This window comes from Mytilus galloprovincialis, chromosome 3 (assembly GCF_965363235.1).
Source record: "Mytilus galloprovincialis chromosome 3, xbMytGall1.hap1.1, whole genome shotgun sequence".
In the NCBI taxonomy this organism is placed as follows: Eukaryota; Metazoa; Mollusca; class Bivalvia; order Mytilida; family Mytilidae; genus Mytilus; species Mytilus galloprovincialis.
Genome location: NC_134840.1, coordinates 35,604,305 through 35,623,596, shown reverse-complemented (window position 1 = coordinate 35,623,596; position 19,292 = coordinate 35,604,305). Strand labels below are relative to the sequence as shown.

Below are 19,292 nucleotides of genomic sequence, written 5' to 3'. Positions count from 1 at the left end.
TCACAGAAATACTGAACTCCGAGGAAAATTCAAAATGGAAAGTCCTTAATCAGATGATAAAACACATCAAAGGAGTGGACAACAACTGTCATATTCCTGAATAGGTATAGGCATTTTTAAATGTAGAAAACGGTGGGGCCAAAAATAAAGTATTGTTTGTTTCCCCTCCCACCACCGACCCGGTAAAATTGCAGCGACTCGAAAATTTTTATTGGCCATGCTATGTTGGTTTTTGGTGATATCTTTCTGATGCTGTAGTAAAAGTGCGTGGGTTTTTTGTCATACCTTTCCGATGATGTAGTCAACAAGCGTTTTAAATCATGGTATTTTTGCATTGAAGCGTCTATATGATACGGAATCAAGGAAAACAAACATCACACGATTTGTGTTGTGTGCAAGGGTGATATTTGAAAATAAAAATCTGAAGAATCTTTCAACCCACTGAGTGCACCTTGATTGGCTTTGTCTTTTACCTCTGTTCCTGTTTAAGGGATAAAATCTTTGAGTAAAAATAGTCTGAATCATGCTTTGAAATCAATCTAATTTGTCTTCACTTCGAACAGGTTGGGCAAAAGTCAGAAAATGTTGGATACGTGAATTCCCTGCTTTCAGGGAACCTCCCTGATTTCTGGTGTAAACAAGACTAGTTTAAATGTGTTTTTATTTTTCAATTTATGGCATAAAATTTACAAAAGGGAACGTTTTACATTATAACTGCATCAGTTGAATTTGTAAATACTCAAAGTATTCTAGGAACAACAAAACATGAATAAGTGAAGCCTTGTTTTTTCTAGAACTCGAAAAAAACATACAGATCTTTTGTTTAGGAATTAATTGACCAAGCTGCATGATCCAGGTGTAACTGAACATAATTGAATTATGTTCACTTCTATTGTAAATTTTTATTCATTGAAATTTAATTCCCAAGTCATTAACATCTTTTTGTCATTTCATAATTGATGATCAAGGTATGAATTGGTAAACACAGGAATTGTTTTGTTGTGAGTTATGCATCAAATTAGACTTGAAATAAGCTTGATTTTTAACTAATTAAACACTTGCTTTCATTAAACATTGTTATCACATGAAGAATGTGTGCTTTTGTAGATTTCATACCATAAAATAAATATGAAAAAAAAGGAGCCCCTGAATACAGTTTTAACACCAGAAAACTGGGATGTACACTGAAATCAGAGAATATCCCACTTTTCTTGACTTATCTTACCTGTTGAATTTTGTAAAAATTCGATATAGAAAAAATTATATCAAGAAATAAAATAAAATAATTTGCCTACCTACCTACCCATACCCTGATAACCTCAGTCAGGGAGGGGAAACAAAGATATTTTTAATGTTGGCCTGGATTAAACCTGGTTTTATAGCGCTAAACCTCTCACTTGTACGACAGTCGCATCACTTTCCATTATATTGACAATGATGCGTGAACAAAATGTCACAAATAGGGGTACAAAAACAACACGGACCCCAAAAGTGACCCTCCAAATAATTCAAACTTGATCTGTATTTTGTGGTAAGGCCACACCAATTTAATTTATTGTTCTACGGATTTTTGGACTCCAAAATTTAGGGCGAGCGAGCGATTTGAAAATTTTAATAAAAAAATATTTAATTTGCAAATTTTTGAGGCGAAGCTTGAAAAGTAAAGGCGAGCGATTATAATTTTTTTTTGTAAACATAAAATAATAGGTTTTGACAATATTAAAACTTGATTTATCACTTGTACTTTGACATTTCTTTAATTTCTGAAGTATTTTTTCCCTGTTCACCAAGAAATAATTAAATCTGGTCTATGTATGTGTGACTGTCATCATCCAAGTCATAATCAGTTTGGGGGCAACCCCTTAATGTTATAAATATCCCTTTTACATGTTTTATGAGGGATCAATATAAGTTATAATATATTTGTTTGTACAAAAGGGCTCATATTTTCTCATAGAACTATATATCTATCTGGTATTAAATGGTCAAAACATGTCCAAGAATTTAGTAATATTCCGGGACTTTAACCATGTTAACACATTTACTTTAACAGTTTAATATTACATTGTATTCAAAATAAGTGGACCCCTCTCTTTAGAAAAATTTGTTTAAAATGTGTTCAAAGGTTTTGTATAGAAGAACTTTACAAATCCTTGGTAATTCTATTTTCTTTTCTACATCAGTAAAATGACCCCTTGTCTGAGGGAGGGTTGTTCTCAACCTGATAATAACAAACACAGGTCAAAGTACGGCATTTTACACAGGGCTTTGATACAGAACAAACAGCAAGCTATAAAGGACCCCAAAATTATTAGCGTACACAATTCGAACAGGAAAACCAACGATCTAATTTATATATCCAAACGGGAAAATACCAATTAACAACATCAACAAACGATAACTGCTGAACGACATGCTCCTGAATCAATCAGGACAGGTGCATAAACATGCAGCGGCTATGGATAGTTTTGTTTCGCCAGCATACAATATAATTGCAGTTGAAGGCAAATCCTTCAGAACTTCTTTGTACTTTATTCTAACAACGAATATTTTTTGATAGGGAATATAAGTAAGGGGGAAAGAAACCAATTTTTTGTTCTTCACGGAAATACCCGCTGCTATAACTTTTTATCGGAGCACTCCAGGTTTCATGCTGAAACAAATATTCTCACAGATATTTACACAGTGTGGTGGGGTGCTTCTATGTTTAAAATCGTTATATACAGGTTAGATAAACTGGACCCCTGCTGTTGTTTCAATCTTATCTACACAGACTGTCGCAAGTATCAATCAGCGGGTGGCCAGTTAACAGGTTAGACTGTGATTTAAAAACAAATGTTGATATCTTTTTATTATATTTACAAAAAAAAAAACGGTGCGGGAAATGGACATGATTACAATTCCGGATGCGGGAAGCGGGAATATAAAAAAAATAAAAAAAATCTGTTTTGAAAAAAAATAGGTGCGGGCGGGTCCGTCGAACAAGGGATCAAATTGGTGTGGCCTAATAAGCATTGTGTATAAGTTTCATCACTTATTGGTTGAGGCAAACTCAAGTTAGAGAACAGAAACTAAAAAATTCAGCAATTTTTTCATTTGTAAAGGGCACAACTCTAGAATAGTTAAAGTAACGCCCCAAACATTCATACTTGATCTTTTATCTGTATCTTTTGGTAAATAGCATTGTGTATAAGTTTAATAGCATTTGGTTGAGGCAAACTAAAGCTGGAGAACGGAAACGAAAAATCTGTAAATTTTTCGTTTGTAAAGTGGCATAACTCTAAAATTTAAAAGGACGCCACCATATTTCAAACTTGATCTGTGTTTTGTGGTAATAATCATTGTGTATAATTTCATAACATTTGGTTGAGGCAAAATTTAATTGTATGGTAATGGTATAAAGTCATTGTTTTCTTTAACGGTGAACATTACAATTACTTTAATTTTTTTTTATCAATGAGTTATTTCAGTACTCATAACTTCCTATTTCTGGACAAAAGCAACTATCTTCATTATTCTCATTTCTTCTTTTTAGGTTAACATGAGCAGCACCATTCATAATATTTTAGCAATTTAAATCATTGCTTTGATTAAACAAAAGCTTGTACACTTGTGTATCACACAGTACATCTTTTTTTTTTAAACTCCAGGTGGGGGGATCTCCTTCTTAGGAAATTTCTAAATTGTGGTTTGTTTTGTATACATATATTGTTTCATCATGTAATTTAACTCTGACAATTTTGGCTACTTTTTTTTATTCTAAAATTGTTGTCTTATAAACAATTGACATATCTTTTGTCTCAAATCCACAACAAATCATTAAATATATGTTTCTGTTTGGGCTTTTCCCCTTATATAAGTGTTTCAAGTAGAATCGCACTTCATTACTGTGTTACATAATTATTTTAACCCTTTTTTAATTTACGGAGAATGAAATGACAAATAAATATGTTTGGGTGTTTTTTTCATTTACATGATTACTTTGTGATTACTAACCTGATTTGAATTAAACATGTACTTTGATCCCGTTGCCATGTGACCTACTACAATCATAATACTTTTTATAGCTGGACTGGAATGGACCACTTCTGTGAAATCATGGGATTCTAAAATATCCTGAAAAGTCCAATTTTTTTTGTTAAACACTGTAGAAAATGTTTGTTTATTAAAGACTTATACTGTGAGAAAAAAACAGATTGTGAGAACTAGGTAATATTTTGATAAAAAGATGCATATTCTCATCACACTGTTTTAGTATTCAAAATTAAATTAAATTAATCATGTTCTTTCACTTGGATCATTTTCAAGTTTAAATCAGTTTTCTTTACAACTTGTTTATTATTTAATATGACTAATTAAAATAAAACATAAAATCATTTCATATAATTTTCCATTCAAACTTACGAATGTTTTCATCTCCAGTAATGAAACACCTTTCTGGTTTATAGCTAGGAACAGTAACTTGGGTAGTGATGTTGTATAAGATTGCTGGAAAAAAAAAGATGATAAATAATTCTAATGCAATTATTTTGTATCAATGGTTCTGATTGGATGACAGTAAGCGTAAAATTCTCTATCTCCTTGTCTGTAACTAAGGAAGCAGACATTTTGAATTGCTGAATGTATTGACATGTAATTTCTACAATAATAAGCCAAAACACTCACATGTTGCACCTAAAAATCTTCTTTTTATCTAATTTTATTACACTTTGAAGCGGCACATAAGCCAGAAAACACACGGTGTTTATGTTTGACACCAGAAGCATACCTATGACGTCACCTAGTGTAGGGACCAAAGGAAATAACATCTTTTCGCGGAATTTTCTTTAATGAAGATCTTACACTGAAATAATGATTGAAATTTAATTACGAACTTGTTTTGCTATGCGTCACCAGGTAAACTAAATTTGCGACAGTAAAACTACTGATGGACGTCCGCAAAGCTTCAAATACAATACAGTTATCTCTTAAACATACTGCAATATATTTATGGGTCCAAAATTTTGGCTGAATTTCATACATTTTATTCATATTTTAAAAGCTGTGTCGAAGGTACATCAATAATTAAAAAAAATCCATTAAAATAATAATGATGTTAAAATGTCTCTCTTAAAGAGTTTTGTGAACATGTGTAATTTGATGTTTCAAACTGCATTTTTGCTGGCAAACATCAAGTGTTTGCGCGTGTTGATACAGGATAATTTACAAATGCATCTTCAAATATGGACCTCACCTGCCTTACAAATATTTATATGGTTATTCCATGAAACTTATGTTTGCCACCACTAATTCTAATTTTATATTACAAGTTATCATAAGAATGACACTATCATGACATGGATGATGGTGATAGTTACTATATATCATACCACAATGTTGCATAAATATGTTCCACGTTTAGGGTATATTTTGAATGTTTCAATATGAACATTTTATGAGTATAAGATTAGAATAGTAATAACTGCACTGTATTTGGAGAGATGGCAGTAAACATACTTATCTAACAGTTGAATTACCAATTGACAGTGACAACTCTTCCACAGTACTGATGTTCTAGTGAAAACTTACAGTAAGGATATGTCAGAGTGATTGAAAAACTAACTAAAATAAACATAAGTTCCCTGTAAGGAAAGCAATCACATATAAGTGTATACTTACCTATATTAGCAGAAGGGAAGAAGATTGCAGACATAAATTATCAAATTAAAATCTAAGCAAGAACTTATTTCTGGACTAAAATACTCACCGAAACTTCGAATAATGTTGATCCAAACAATGGCCATGATTTGAGCATTTCTATAAAGGTGAGGATTGCCTGGTTTGGTGTCATATCTAAAAGATTTTGGTGAGCTGCAACTATATCCTCAACTTTTATATTGGCCCTCATACTACGTGGTAAAATTCTTACTACTGAACTGAAATAGAAATTTAAATTGTCCAGCATGGCAAATTTCACATATGAAAAGTAGGTTCATGGTATCAGAATGGCTACATAACTGTTTTCTTTTTTTTAATATTTCAAAAATTCCATTACACAGCCTCTACTACTACAGTTGATTTAAAAAAAAATCAGATTTTGTTTTGTAAGGTTTTGTAGATCTTTAAAACAACAAAATATATTGTAAAGGTTTCCACAGAACCCTGTGTCTAGCCTGTGCTTGCTGCTGTTAGTGCAGAAGTGTAATGTTATCTCTAAAACCTTATCAGTAAAATAATAGAAACCAGATGCTCCGCAGGGCGTAGCTTTATACGACCGCAGAGGTTGAATCCTGAACGGTTTGGGCAAGTATGGACACAACATTCAAGCTGGATTCAGCTCTAAATTTGGATTGTGATTAAATAGTTGACACAGCATAGGTTTCTGACACAGAATGAATGTGTTCTAATGAACTTAAAATTTTTGTTTTCTCTTAGAGCAATTCACTATGCTGTTGAATATTAATCCTCTCAAAAAAATGTTTGAAGAAATTTTCTTTTTTATTTATGAAATTTTAAATGAGAAAAATTGAACCCAATTTTTTTAATCACATCCCCCTTTCCCTTATTCCAAAACTAATCTCAATTAAAATTTCTAATGGAGTTTGCAACAATAACTACTCATTTAAATACATCATAAAATATTAAGATGTAAACTAGAGGCTCTAAAGAGCCTGTGTCGCTCACCTTGGTCTATGTGCATATTAAACAAAGGACACAAATGGATTCATGACAAAATTGTATTTTGGTGATGGTGATGTGTTTGAAGTTCTTACTTTACTGAACATTCTTGCTTCTTACAATTATATCTATAATGAACTTTGCCCATTAGTAACAGAGAAAAATATTTGGTAAAAATTTACATAAATTTACCAAATTAATGAAAATTGTTAAAAATTGACTATAAAGGGCAATAACTCCTTAAGGGGTCAATTGACCATTTAGGTCATGTGGACTTATTTGTAGATCTTACTTTGATGAACATTATCGCTGTCTACAGTTTATCGCTATCTATAATAGTATTCAAGATAATAACCAAAAACAGCAAAATTTCTTTAAAAATTACCAATTGGAGGGCAGCAACCCAACATCCGGTTGTCCAATTCATTTGAATATTTCAGGGCAGATATATAACTTGATTAACAATTTAACTCCTTGTCAGATTTCCTCTAAATGATTTGGGTTTCAGAGTTATAAGCAAAAAATTACATTTTACCCCTGTTCTATTTTTAGCCGTGGTGGCCATCATGGTTGGATGGCCAGGTCATCGGACACATTTTTTAAACAAGGTACCTTAAAGATGATTGTTGCCAAGTTTGAATTAATTTGGCCCAGTAGTTTCAGAGGAGAAGATTTTTGTAAAAGATAACTAAGATTTACGAAAAATGGTTAAAAATTGACTATAAAGGGCAATAACTCCTAAAGGGGTCAACTGACCATTTCGGTCATGTTGACTTATTTGTAAATCTTACTTTGATGAACATTATTGCTGTTTACAGTTTATCTCTATCTATAATAATATTCAAGATAATAACCAAAAACGGCAAAAATTTCCTCAAAATTACCAATTCAGGGGCAGCAACCCAACAACAGGTTGACCGATTCATCTGAAAATTTCAGGGCAGATAGATCTTGACCTGATAAACATTTTTACTCCATGTCAGATTTCCTCTAAAAGTTTTGGTTTTTGAGTTATAAGCCAAAAACTGCATTTTACCCCTATGTTCTATTTTTAGCCGTGGCGGCCATCTTGGTTGGTTGACTGTGTCACGCCACACATTTTTTAAACTAGATACCCCAAAGATGATTGTGGCCAAGTTTGGATTAATTTGGCCCAGTAGTTTCAGAGGAGAAGATTTTTGTAAAAGATTACTTATATTTATGAAAAATGGTTAAAAATTGACTATAAAGGGCAATAACTCCTAAAGGGGTCAACTGACCATTTCGGTCATGTTGACTTATTTGTAAATCTAACTTTGCCGAACATTATTGCTGTTTACAGTTTATCTCTATCTATAATAATATTCAAGATAATAACCAAAAACAGCAAAATTTCCTCAAAATGACCAATTCAGGGGCAGCAACCCAACAACGGGTTGACCGATTCATCTGAAAATTTCAGGGCAGATAGATCTTGACCTGATAAACATATTTACCCCTTGTCAGATTTCCTCTTAATGCTTTGGTTTTTGAGTTATAAGCCAAAAACTGCATTTTACCCCTATGTTCTATTTTTAGCCGTGGCGGCCATCTTGGTTGGTTGACCGGGTCACGCCACACATTTTGTAAACTAGATACCCGAATGATGATTGTGGCCAAGTTTGGTTCAATTTGGCCCAGAAGTTTCAGAGAAGAAGATTTTTGTAAAAGTTAACGACGACGGACGACGGACGACGGACGACAGACGACGGACGACGACGACGACGGACGCCGGACGCAAAGTGATGGGAAAAGCTCACTTGGCCCTTCGGGCCAGGTGAGCTAAAAAACTGCTTGTTATCACTGAATGGTAAAGATTATTTTAATTAATCAGTTGGTAGTAAAAAGTGAATATACATTGTATATTGTATATAAAAAAGATTTAAGTTGATTCTGGACAAAGAAAGATAACTCCAATTAAAAAAAAATCTTGCTATTGCACAATATTTTGCAATTAGATATTTCTTGCTTACTATTCTGGACAAAGAAAGATAACTCTAATTAAAAAAAAAATTGCTATTTCACAATATTGTGCAATTAGATATTTCTTGCCATTGCGCAATACTGTGCAATTGAAAAGACTTGCTATTGCACAATACTTAATATAATAATTTTAGATCCTGATTTGGACCAACTTGAAAACTGGGCCCATAATAAAAAATCTAAGTACATTTTTGGATTCAGCATATCAAAGAACCCCAAGATTTCAATTTTTGTTAAAATCAGACTAAGTTTAATTTTGGACCCTTTGGACTTTAGTGTAGACCAATTTGAAAACAGGACCAAAAATGAAGAATCTACATACACAGTTAGATTTGGTATATCAAAGAACCCCATTTATTCAATTTTTGATGAAATCAAACAAAGTTTAATTTTGGACCCCGATTTGGACCAACTTGAAAACTGGGCCAATAATCAAGAATCTAAGTACATTTTTAGATTCAGCATATCAAAGAACCTAACTGATTCATTTTTTGTCAAAATCAAACTAAGTTTAATTTTGGACCCTTTGGACCTTAATGTAGACCAATTTGAAAACGGGACCAAAAGTTAAGAATCTACATACACAGTCATGACAGTTAGATTCGGCATATCAAAGAACCCCAATTATTCAATTTTGATGAAATCAAACAAAGTTTAATTTTGGACCCTTTGGGCCCCTTATTATGTTGGGACCAAAACTCCCAAAATCAATACCAACCTTCCTTTTATGGTCATAAACCTTGTGTTTAAATTTCATAGATTTCTATTTACTTATACTAACGTTATGGTGCGAAAACCAAGAAAAATGCTTATTTGGGTCCCTTATTGGCCCCTAATTCCTAAACTGTTAGGACCTAAACTCCCAAAATCAATACCAACCTTCCTTTTGTAGTCATTAACATTGTGTTTAAATTTCATTGATTTCTATTTACTTAAACTAAAGTTATTGTGTGAAAACCAAGAATAATGCTTATTTGGGCCCTTTTTTGGCCCCTAATTCCTAAACTGTTGAAACCAAAACTCCCAAAATTAATCCCAACCGTTCTTTTGTGGTCATAAACCTTGTGTCAAAATTTCATAGATTTCTATTAACTTAAACTAAAGTTATAGTGCGAAAACCAAGAAAATGCTTATTTGGGCCCTTTTTGGCCCCTAATTCCTAAAATGTTGGGACCAAAACTCCCAAAATCCATACCAACCTTCCTTTTGTGGTCATAAACCTTGTGTTAAAATTTCATAGATTTCCATTCACTTTTACTAAAGTTAGAGTGCGAAAACAAAAAGTATTCGGACGACGACGACGACGCAGACGACGACGCCAACGTGATAGCAATATACGACGAAAAATTTTTCAAACTTTGCGGTCGTATAAAAATATAAACTTTTCTTCAGAAGGTATTTCTTGATTTGAAGGAGCTTATTTTTCAAAATTAATCAGATTCTGCAAATATGCAGTATTAAGTCTGCAGTAGTTGTGACAGATTGTTTAACCATTGATGGGATGCTTTCAATTGAACTATCTGGTATGTATATATTAGCTGTAGTCTATATCTGCAGTAAAGTATGACAAATTGTTTAACCATTGATGGGGTGCTTTTATAACTATGGTATACATATAATATATTACCTGTAGTCAATATCTGCCGTCTTCAGTTCATCCATCTCAGATTGAATCTTTAAGGCACAAAGATGAACCTAAATATAAAACAAGCAAAATGTCATGTAAGTATGCTTATAGCAAACAGCAAGAAGTTTGATGGAACTAAAACTTTGTCAAAAAGTATGAAGCTTATTGCAATATATAGATGTTGAGAAAAATGTGACAGAAATATGCTCTGGACAAACATTGGTAAATGAGTTAACTCGCCAGCCTTTCATATATTTGTATATTAATTGAACTGACTGTTATACACTATACAGACATAACTTACAGCATCTACAGTTAGTGGTACTCTCTGTTCAAACAGACAGAAATATGGTATGGACATGAGAACAGAGGTAAACAACTATAGCTCCCGTGCACCACTTTCAGATTTATAATAATAGAAGTTATACACTTTACAGACATAACTTACAGCATCCTCTACAGTTAGAGGTACTCTCTGTTCAAACATATCTTCTATAAGTTGATGGAAGACAAGATCACATTCCACTGGGTCTAGTGGATTAATGTAGGGAGAAATAAACAATCGTTTCTGAAAATATAAAAGTGAAACATTATAAAATATTGTAATATTACACTCTACTCAATATGGTGGCTTGAAAAAACGGGAAATATTCTTTTTTTAAGGAGAAATATGCTAAAACTTTATATTCTAATGGATAAAGTGGATTTTATATTTCAAAATTTCTCCTTGAATACATGACCTTATCTTTATCTCAGACAATACTGAATGTTGAATCTATTAACATTATGCCTAACATCATCACTGGAAATTCTTTACTATTACAATTTAAAAATGAACACTAATCTACAATCTCAGAAAATATCAACAATTTTCCTTTTTGTACCTTACCTTGAAAATTAATCTATTATCCCTAACAGCACCTCTGGAAAGTCTTTCCCATTTACTTAGGGTATCTGATAATTTCTCATCCAAATTCATACAGCGTTCTGAAATCAATTCAGCATTTAGATACAAATATCACATGAATAAAAATAATATCAATTTAAGTTGAATAAATAAAAGTCTGATATTCAAAATAATGTTAATATGGCATTCTTTTTTTTGTTTTTGTTTCCTTTATCAACAGAAACTCGAGATGAAACACTTGATCTTAACAGGCTTAAATCAATCAGTTATTTCCACTGTATCAATTCAGATGTTTGGAATTAAATTATCATTGGGTGCATAATATTATTATTCTTTTTTCATACATTCCTATATATAGAGTAAGATATATAAATATTGCAGACTATCCTGATTATAACTGAAATGCAGAAAGTTTAAAATTTGAACACACATTATATATTATGCATCAATTATTGAAACTGCGCACATGCTGTCCTAGAGTATGAAGAGTGTGGGTTTTATCCATTTACAGGGTAAAACTATAACATGAAAATTGGTATTTGCTGCTTCCCCGTTAAGATTGCACCATTTAGGAGTAAGACAATATCTGGACAGCCCAGAGTCAGAATAATAGTCTGGGCAGGGTCACATCTTACTGGGGACTTTTGAATTAGCATATCTAAAATTCCACCCAGTCTGTGTACCAGTCAGGGTTCATATTAATATCACATTTACATATTTTCATACTGAATATGAATATATCTTTCTACTGGATGTTCATAAGCATCTTTTTCTGAATGTGCTATGGATATTTGCTATACTTTCAACAGTTATATAACTAATCATGGGAAAAGGTTTGAAGTAACTTTCAAATGAATAACTGCCCCAAAGATACTTTTCTGAGCAAGAATAACTAGAGGCTCTAAAGAGCCTGTGTCGCTCACCTTGGTCTATGTGCATATTAAACAAAGGACACAAATGAATTCATGACAAAATTGTATTTTGGTGATGGTGATGTGTTTGAAGTTCTTACTTTACTGAACGATTTTGTTTCTTACAATTACATCTATAATGAACTTTGCCCATTAGTAACAGAGAACTATATTTGGTAAAAATTTACATAAATTTACCAAATTAATGAAAATTGTTAAAAATTGACTATAAAGGGCAATAACTCCTTAAGGGGTCAATTGACCATTTAGGTCATGTTGACTTATTTGTAGATCTTACTTTGCTGAACATTATTGCTGTTTACAGTTTATCGCTATCTATAATAGTATTCAAGATAACCAAAAACGGCAAAATTTCTTTAAAAATTACCAATTGGAGGGCAGCAACCCAACAACCAGTTGTCCAATTCATCTGAAAAATTCAGGGCAGATAGATATTGACTTGATTAACAATTTAACTTCTTGTCAGATTTGCTCTAGATGCTTTGGTTTCATAGTTATAAGCCAAAAACTGCATTTTACTCCTATGTTCTATTTTTAGCCGTGGCGGCCATCTTGGTTGAATAGCCAGGTCATCGGACACATTTTTCAAACTAGATACCCCAAAGATGATTGTGGCCTAGTAGTTTCAGTGGAGATTTTGTAAAAGATTACTTAGATTTATGAAAAATGGTTAAAGATTGACTATAAAGGGCAATAACTCCTAAAGGGGTCAACTGACCATTTTGGTCATGTTGACTTATTTGTAGATCTTACTTTGCTGAACATTATTGCTGTTTACAATTTATCTCTATCTATAATAATATTCAAGATAATAACCAAAAACAGCAAAATTTCCTCAAAATTACCAATTCAGGGGCAGCAACCCAACAACCGATTGACCGATTCATCTGAAAATTTCAGGGCAGATAGATCTTGACCTGATAAACATTTTATCCCATGTCAGATTTCCTCAAAATGCTTTGGTTTTTGAGTTATAAGCCAAAAACTGCATTTTACCCCTATGTTCTATTTTTAGCGGTGGCGGCCACCTTGGTTGGTTGACCAGGTCATGCCACACATTTTTTTAACTAGATACCCCAAAAATGATTGTGGCCAAGTTTGGATTAATTTTGCTCCGTAGTTTCAGAGGAGAAGATTTTTGTAAAAGATTAATTTACGAAAAATGGTTAAAAATTAACTATAAAGGGCAATAACTCCTAAACGGGTCATGTTGACTTATTTGTAGATCTTACTTTGCTGAACATTATTGCTGTTTACAGTTTATCTCTATCTATAATAATATTCAAGATAATAACCAAAAACAGCAAAATTTCCTCAAAATTACCAATTGAGGGGCAGCAACCCAACAACCGATTGACCGATTCATCTGAAAATTTCAGGGCAGATAGATCTTGACCTGATAAACATTTTTATTCCATGTCAGATTTCCTCAAAATGCTTTGGTTTTTGAGTTATAAGCCAAAAACTGCATTTTACCCCTTTGTTCTATTTTTAGCTGTGGCGGCCATCTTGGTTGGTTGACCAGGTCACGCCACACATTTTTTAAACAAGATACCTCAAAGATGATTGTGGCCAAGTTTGGATTAATTTGGCCCAGTAGTTTCAGAGGAGAAGATTTTTGTAAAAGACTACTTTAATTAACGAAAAATGGTTAAAAATTGACTATAAAGGGCAATAACTCCTAAACGGGTCAACTGACCATTTTGGTCATGTTGACTTATTTGTAGATCTTACTATGCTGAACATTATTGCTGTTTACAGTTTATCTCTATCTATAATAATATTCAAGATAATAACCAAAAACAGCAAAATTTCCTCAAAATTACCAATTCAGGGGCAGCAACCCAACAACGGATTGACCGATTCATCTGAAAATTTCAGGGCAGATAGATCTTGACCTGATAAACATTTTTATCCCATGTCAGATTTGCTCTAAATGCTTTGGTTTTTGAGTTATAAGCCAAAAACTGCATTTTACCCCTATGTTCTATTTTTAGCCGTGGCGGCCATCTTGGTTGGTTGACCGGGTCACGCCACACATTTTTTAAACTAGATACCCCAATGATGATTGTGGCCAAGTTTGGTTTGATTTGGCCCAGTAGTTTTAGAGGAGAAGATTTTTGTAAAAGTTAACGACGACGGACGACGACGACGGACCCCGGACGCAAAGTGATGGGAATAGCTCACTTGACCCTTCGGGCCAGGTGAGCTAAAAATAGTCAAGTTGTGTTCCTTATTTATACTATACATGCATATTTAAAACCTTTATTATAAATTAATACAATTTATCGTTGTTTTCTCAAATATTTCATTGATAATTTCAGTATCATTCTATTCAAGTATTTTCTGTTGAGAAGAAAAAGAATGTATGATATAATAAGCCTAGGAAAATAACGATAAAAAGAATATCAATGGTCTTTCAAACTTAAGGATCTTTCTAGTCTACATGACATCTATTGGTTGTCGCTTTTTGAAGAGAAAGTAGCATAGATATACACTCTAGTTTAAGGAGCCAATAATAATCTATAAATATGCATGGATGGGTATCCTCATACCTTTGATATCATACAAGTCTGTAAAACAAAAATGTTTGTGGTTTTATTTTTTCAGGGTTTTCTATAGGAATAGAATTTTGTAGAAACAGCAAATTCACCTGAAGAAATGTGATATAAACAATTCTAAATATCACATGCTTTTACCTGTATAATAATGGAAAAACTAGATATCATTGAGATGGGAGCCATCTCTGTGGGCCCCGCTGTGAATAATGTGCATTAAAAAATTGTATCTTTACCATAGGACATGGGTTTGTCAACTGAAATCAAAGTTTTTGACCTTGACCTTTGACCTAGGAAGTTGCACATAAATTATGACACACCCTTTGGTGTTGGTTTATAAACATGTCAAGTATAAACTTTGAAATGATAATGGTTCTCAAGATATAGAGCGGACACGATCTTTACCATAGGACATGGGGTTGTCAACTGAAACCAAAGTTTTTGACCTTGACCTTTGACCTAGGAAGTTGCACATAAATTATGACACACCCTTTGGTGTTGGTTTATATACATGTCAAGTATAAACTTTGAAATGATAACGGTTCTCAAGATATAGAGCGGACACGATCTTTACCATAGGACATGGGGTTGTCAACTGAAACCAAAGTTTTTGACCTTGACCTTTGACCTAGGAAGTTGTACATAAATTATGACATACCCTCTGATATTGGTTTATATACATTTCAGGTATCAACTTTAAAATGATAACGGTTCTCAAGATATAGAGCGGACACAATCTTTACCATAGGACATGGGGTTGTCAACTGAAACCAAAGTTTTTGACCTTGAACTTTGCCCTAGGCAGTCGTTCATAAATTATGACACACCCTCTGGTGTTGGTTCATATACATGTCAAGTATAAACTTTTAAATCGTAACGGTTCTCAAGATATAGAGCGGACACAATCTTCACCACAGGACACAGGGTTGTCAACTGAAACCAAAGTTTTTTTTATCTTGACCTTTGACCTAGGAAGTTGTACATACATCATGACACGCCCTCTGGTGGTGGTTAATAAACATGTAAAGTATAAAGTATGAAATCATAATGGTTCTCTAGATATGGAGCGGACACAAAGTTAAAGTGTTACGGACGGACAGACTGATCACTATAGGGCGACCCGCCTAAAGGCGTGGCCCTAATAATTGATGTACAATTGGTTTTGGTAAATAATTGCAATTTAATACTTCTTCATCACTTGGAATTTATTGAATAAAACAATTACATGTACTACCTATTGTTTTGATAAATATGTGGTTTAATTGACTTTTAAAAAAGTGATATTCACTTCTGCATTTATCTTACAAATAAACTCACCAGACCCACCAATCTGTTCATAAAGAGCAAAACAATCAGCATCCGACCTCATTCCAATCTTAGCTTTTACTGTTTTTATAACCTACAATTTAAAAAGAACAAAATTACACATTTATGATTCCTCAAGACATTAACATATCAAATGTTTTAGATCATATATTTTATAACAGAAAAATAAGAATAGGTTATTTTATTGCAATGTAAAATTATCCAGAATTATCTAGACCAACAGCATATTAGATTAACTGTGACCATTTTTTAGCTAATTAACCCTGCTCAAGACTTAATGTGACAAACATTTTCCATATGTTCATTTTGAAGATTAAGTTTTTTTGGCAAACAGGAAGAAAAGTATGAAAGGAGAAGAAAATGTGCCTCATATTATGACATCACCAAATGAAACATGGTGCCATACATCAATTAGAAATGACTTGTAGCTGTTGAAAAAATGTGACTGAAATATGTTACTGACAGAGTATGTGTATAATTAAGTTTACAAACTACATTTTTCATCTTTAAATCATAGATGTTAAGGAAGTTTTCCAAAAGCAAACATGAGGAAAGTCAATGTTTTTTTTTCCATTTATTCTATAAACTTATAGCTTTAGAGCACTCTTGTTATAGCATCCTCCTATAATTGATACCATTCAGTTTCAAGACTGTTTTCATTTCCACCTTTAAACACTTAAGACCTTATGACCTAATATAAAAGTAGTATCTTATTGCCCTCCTTTATTGTTTTATATTTTACCTCTTCACAAGTTGCTGCAGAATCGAATTCTATACTCCTGTTCTCACCATTCATAAAATATACTCTGTCATATATCTGTCGCCTGTAAATATAAAATATATATGGTCATTCTTGTCCCTGGTAAACATATAAAACCCTCTATCATATATCTATCTCATGTCTGTAAACCTACACTTAACTTAGTAATATATCCATTGTATAACAAATGTTGCTAATATTTTCCTTATCCATGAAATCTTTAAAATGTTTTAGTTTTGTATAACACATCTTCAATAAATATACAACCTTACTAGAAATTTTGAATGCTCTTTTGGTTTGTGTAATTTTAAAACAATAATTCTTAAAGGGAATCACACAGATGTAATTTCTGCAAAGTCGAATAGCAAGTGGACCCTTTTACAGATTTTCAGATAAGATTTGAAAAAATTATCTCCCCTCCCCCTCCATTTTTTTTTAAACAACTACATTCATGTTGTTAAGATGAATGTAGTTGTTCAGATGATTAAGTTTTTTTTATAACTTTGTCAGTATAAGTATAATATGAATAAAGTTTATGATTAGCAATGAAGGTTAATTTATGACAGGGTTTGCCTTCATTAGCCTTTTTACTATAGAAGAGACAGTCTTTGCAAGTTTATGAGGAACAATGAAAACAAGTGATAACCACATTGCATCTTCCTTATATGGCAGGTGAGCAAAAAACCTGATCTTTTTATGCAGTCATCAAACCATGCAATGAGACTCAGCATGACAGACATAAACTAGTAAAAACTATCTGATTATGAAGCAACAATATACAAATAAAAATAAATTTACAAACCTATCTATAAGACATTTAATTTCCTTCCTGGATGGTGGGAACTTTCTCTTCCTATGTTCCAATGTTCTGTTGAAGCACTGAAAATGTAACAAAATTTTGTATAGTAAGAATATTAAGTATTTAATATATATCCTCTTTCTCCCAAAGAAATAATTCCGAAAAGCATTTTCCCTATTCTTTGATCAAACTTGAGCCATTTAAAGTTTATTTCTGTTCTGACATGACATCTATGGTATATCAAAGAATATAAAAAAAGTTAAAAAACTTGTTATGTAAATGATTCTTGAATGAAGAATTAAGAACTAGCCAAACATTTTCCTGAAATGCAGAGTTCAATAATACACGTAAATTTATTTTGAAAATCCTGAGTTATTGTATGACAGAGATGTTCAAAGTTATTGAGGATTTCTATAACACTAAACCAGATGCTCCGCAGGGCGCAGCTTTATACGACCGCAGAGGTTGAACCCTGAACGGTTGGGGCAAGTATGGACACAACATTCAAGCTGGATACAGCTCTAAATTTGGATTGTGATTAAATAGTTGACACAGCATAGGTTTCGGACACAGAATGAATGTCGTCTAATGAACTTAAATTTTTTTTTTTGCCTTTGAGCAATTCACTATGCTGTTGAATATTAATCCTCTCAAAAAAATGTTTGAAGAAATTTTCTTTTTATCTATGAAATCTGAAATGAGAAAAATTTAACCCCCCCCCCTTTTTTTTTTCACATCACCCTTTCCCTTTTTCCAAAACTGATCTCAATTCAAATTTCTAATGGAGTTTGCAACAATAACTACTCATTTAAAACCATCATAAAATATTAAAATGTAACAAAAGGTGCTTGTTATCACTGAATGGTAAAGATTGTTTTAATTTATCAGTTGGTAGTAAAAGTGAATATACATTGTATATTGTATAAAACAATGATTTAAGTTGACTCAACTACTATTCTGGACAAAGAAAGATAACTCCAATGAATTGAAAATTTCTTGCTATTGCACAATATTGTGCAATTAGATATTTCTGGCTATTGCGCAATACTGTGCAATTGAAAATATTTGCTATTGCACAATACTGTGCAATTGAAGATTTCTTGCTATTGCGCAATACTGAGCAATTGAAAATTTCTTGCTATTGCACAATACTGTGCAATTGAAGATTTCTTGCTATTGCTGAATACTGTGCAATTGAAAATTTCTTGCTATTGCACAATACTTAATATAATAATTTTGGATCCTGATTTGAACCAACTTGAAAACTGGGCCCATAAACAACCAGGTGCTCCACAGGGCGCAGCTTTATACGACCGCAGAGGTCGAACCCTGAACAGTTGGGGCAAGTATAGACAAAACATTCAAGCGTGATACAGCTCTGAATTTGGATTGTGATCAAACTTTTGACATTACATGGTTTTTTTTTACACAAAACAAATGTCAAGATTTTACAAATCAATTAAAGATTTCTTCTTCAAACTTTTTAAATCTAAAATTAAATAGTTGACACAGCATAGGTTTCTGACACAGAATGAATGTGGTCTAATGAACTTAAAAGTTTTTTTTTGCCTTTGAGCAATTCACTATGCTGTTGAATATTAATCCTCTCAAAAAAATGTTTGAAGAAATTTTCTTTTTATTTATGAAATCTGAAATGAGAAAAATTTAACCCCCCCCCCCCTTTTTTTCACATCCCCGTGTCCCTTTTTCCAAAACTGATATCAA

At 32.6% G+C, this 19,292-nt stretch overlaps 1 protein-coding gene across 7 annotated transcripts in view; it reads right to left on the bottom strand.

Annotated features, from left to right (window-relative positions):
* Nucleotides 1-19,292, bottom strand: part of LOC143067803 (myosin-VIIa-like) — a 141,513-nt gene that overhangs the window by 3,978 nt on the left and 118,243 nt on the right. For 4 of the 7 annotated variants that reach the window (XM_076241345.1, XM_076241344.1, XM_076241348.1 and 1 more), the window contains 10 exons: nucleotides 17,571-17,647; nucleotides 16,751-16,832; nucleotides 16,000-16,081; nucleotides 14,680-14,697; nucleotides 11,175-11,272; nucleotides 10,734-10,853; nucleotides 10,286-10,353; nucleotides 5,747-5,915; nucleotides 4,405-4,488; nucleotides 3,997-4,116 (listed from right to left, as the gene is read on the bottom strand). In XM_076241345.1, the coding sequence (XP_076097460.1) occupies nucleotides 3,997-4,116; nucleotides 4,405-4,488; nucleotides 5,747-5,915; nucleotides 10,286-10,353; nucleotides 10,734-10,853; nucleotides 11,175-11,272; nucleotides 14,680-14,697; nucleotides 16,000-16,081; nucleotides 16,751-16,832; nucleotides 17,571-17,647 (918 nt within the window). The remainder of the gene's footprint in view (nucleotides 1-3,996; nucleotides 4,117-4,404; nucleotides 4,489-5,746; nucleotides 5,916-10,285; nucleotides 10,354-10,733; nucleotides 10,854-11,174; nucleotides 11,273-14,679; nucleotides 14,698-15,999; nucleotides 16,082-16,750; nucleotides 16,833-17,570; nucleotides 17,648-19,292) is intronic. The other 3 variants (XM_076241346.1, XM_076241350.1, XM_076241351.1) reach the window with 1 other exon arrangement.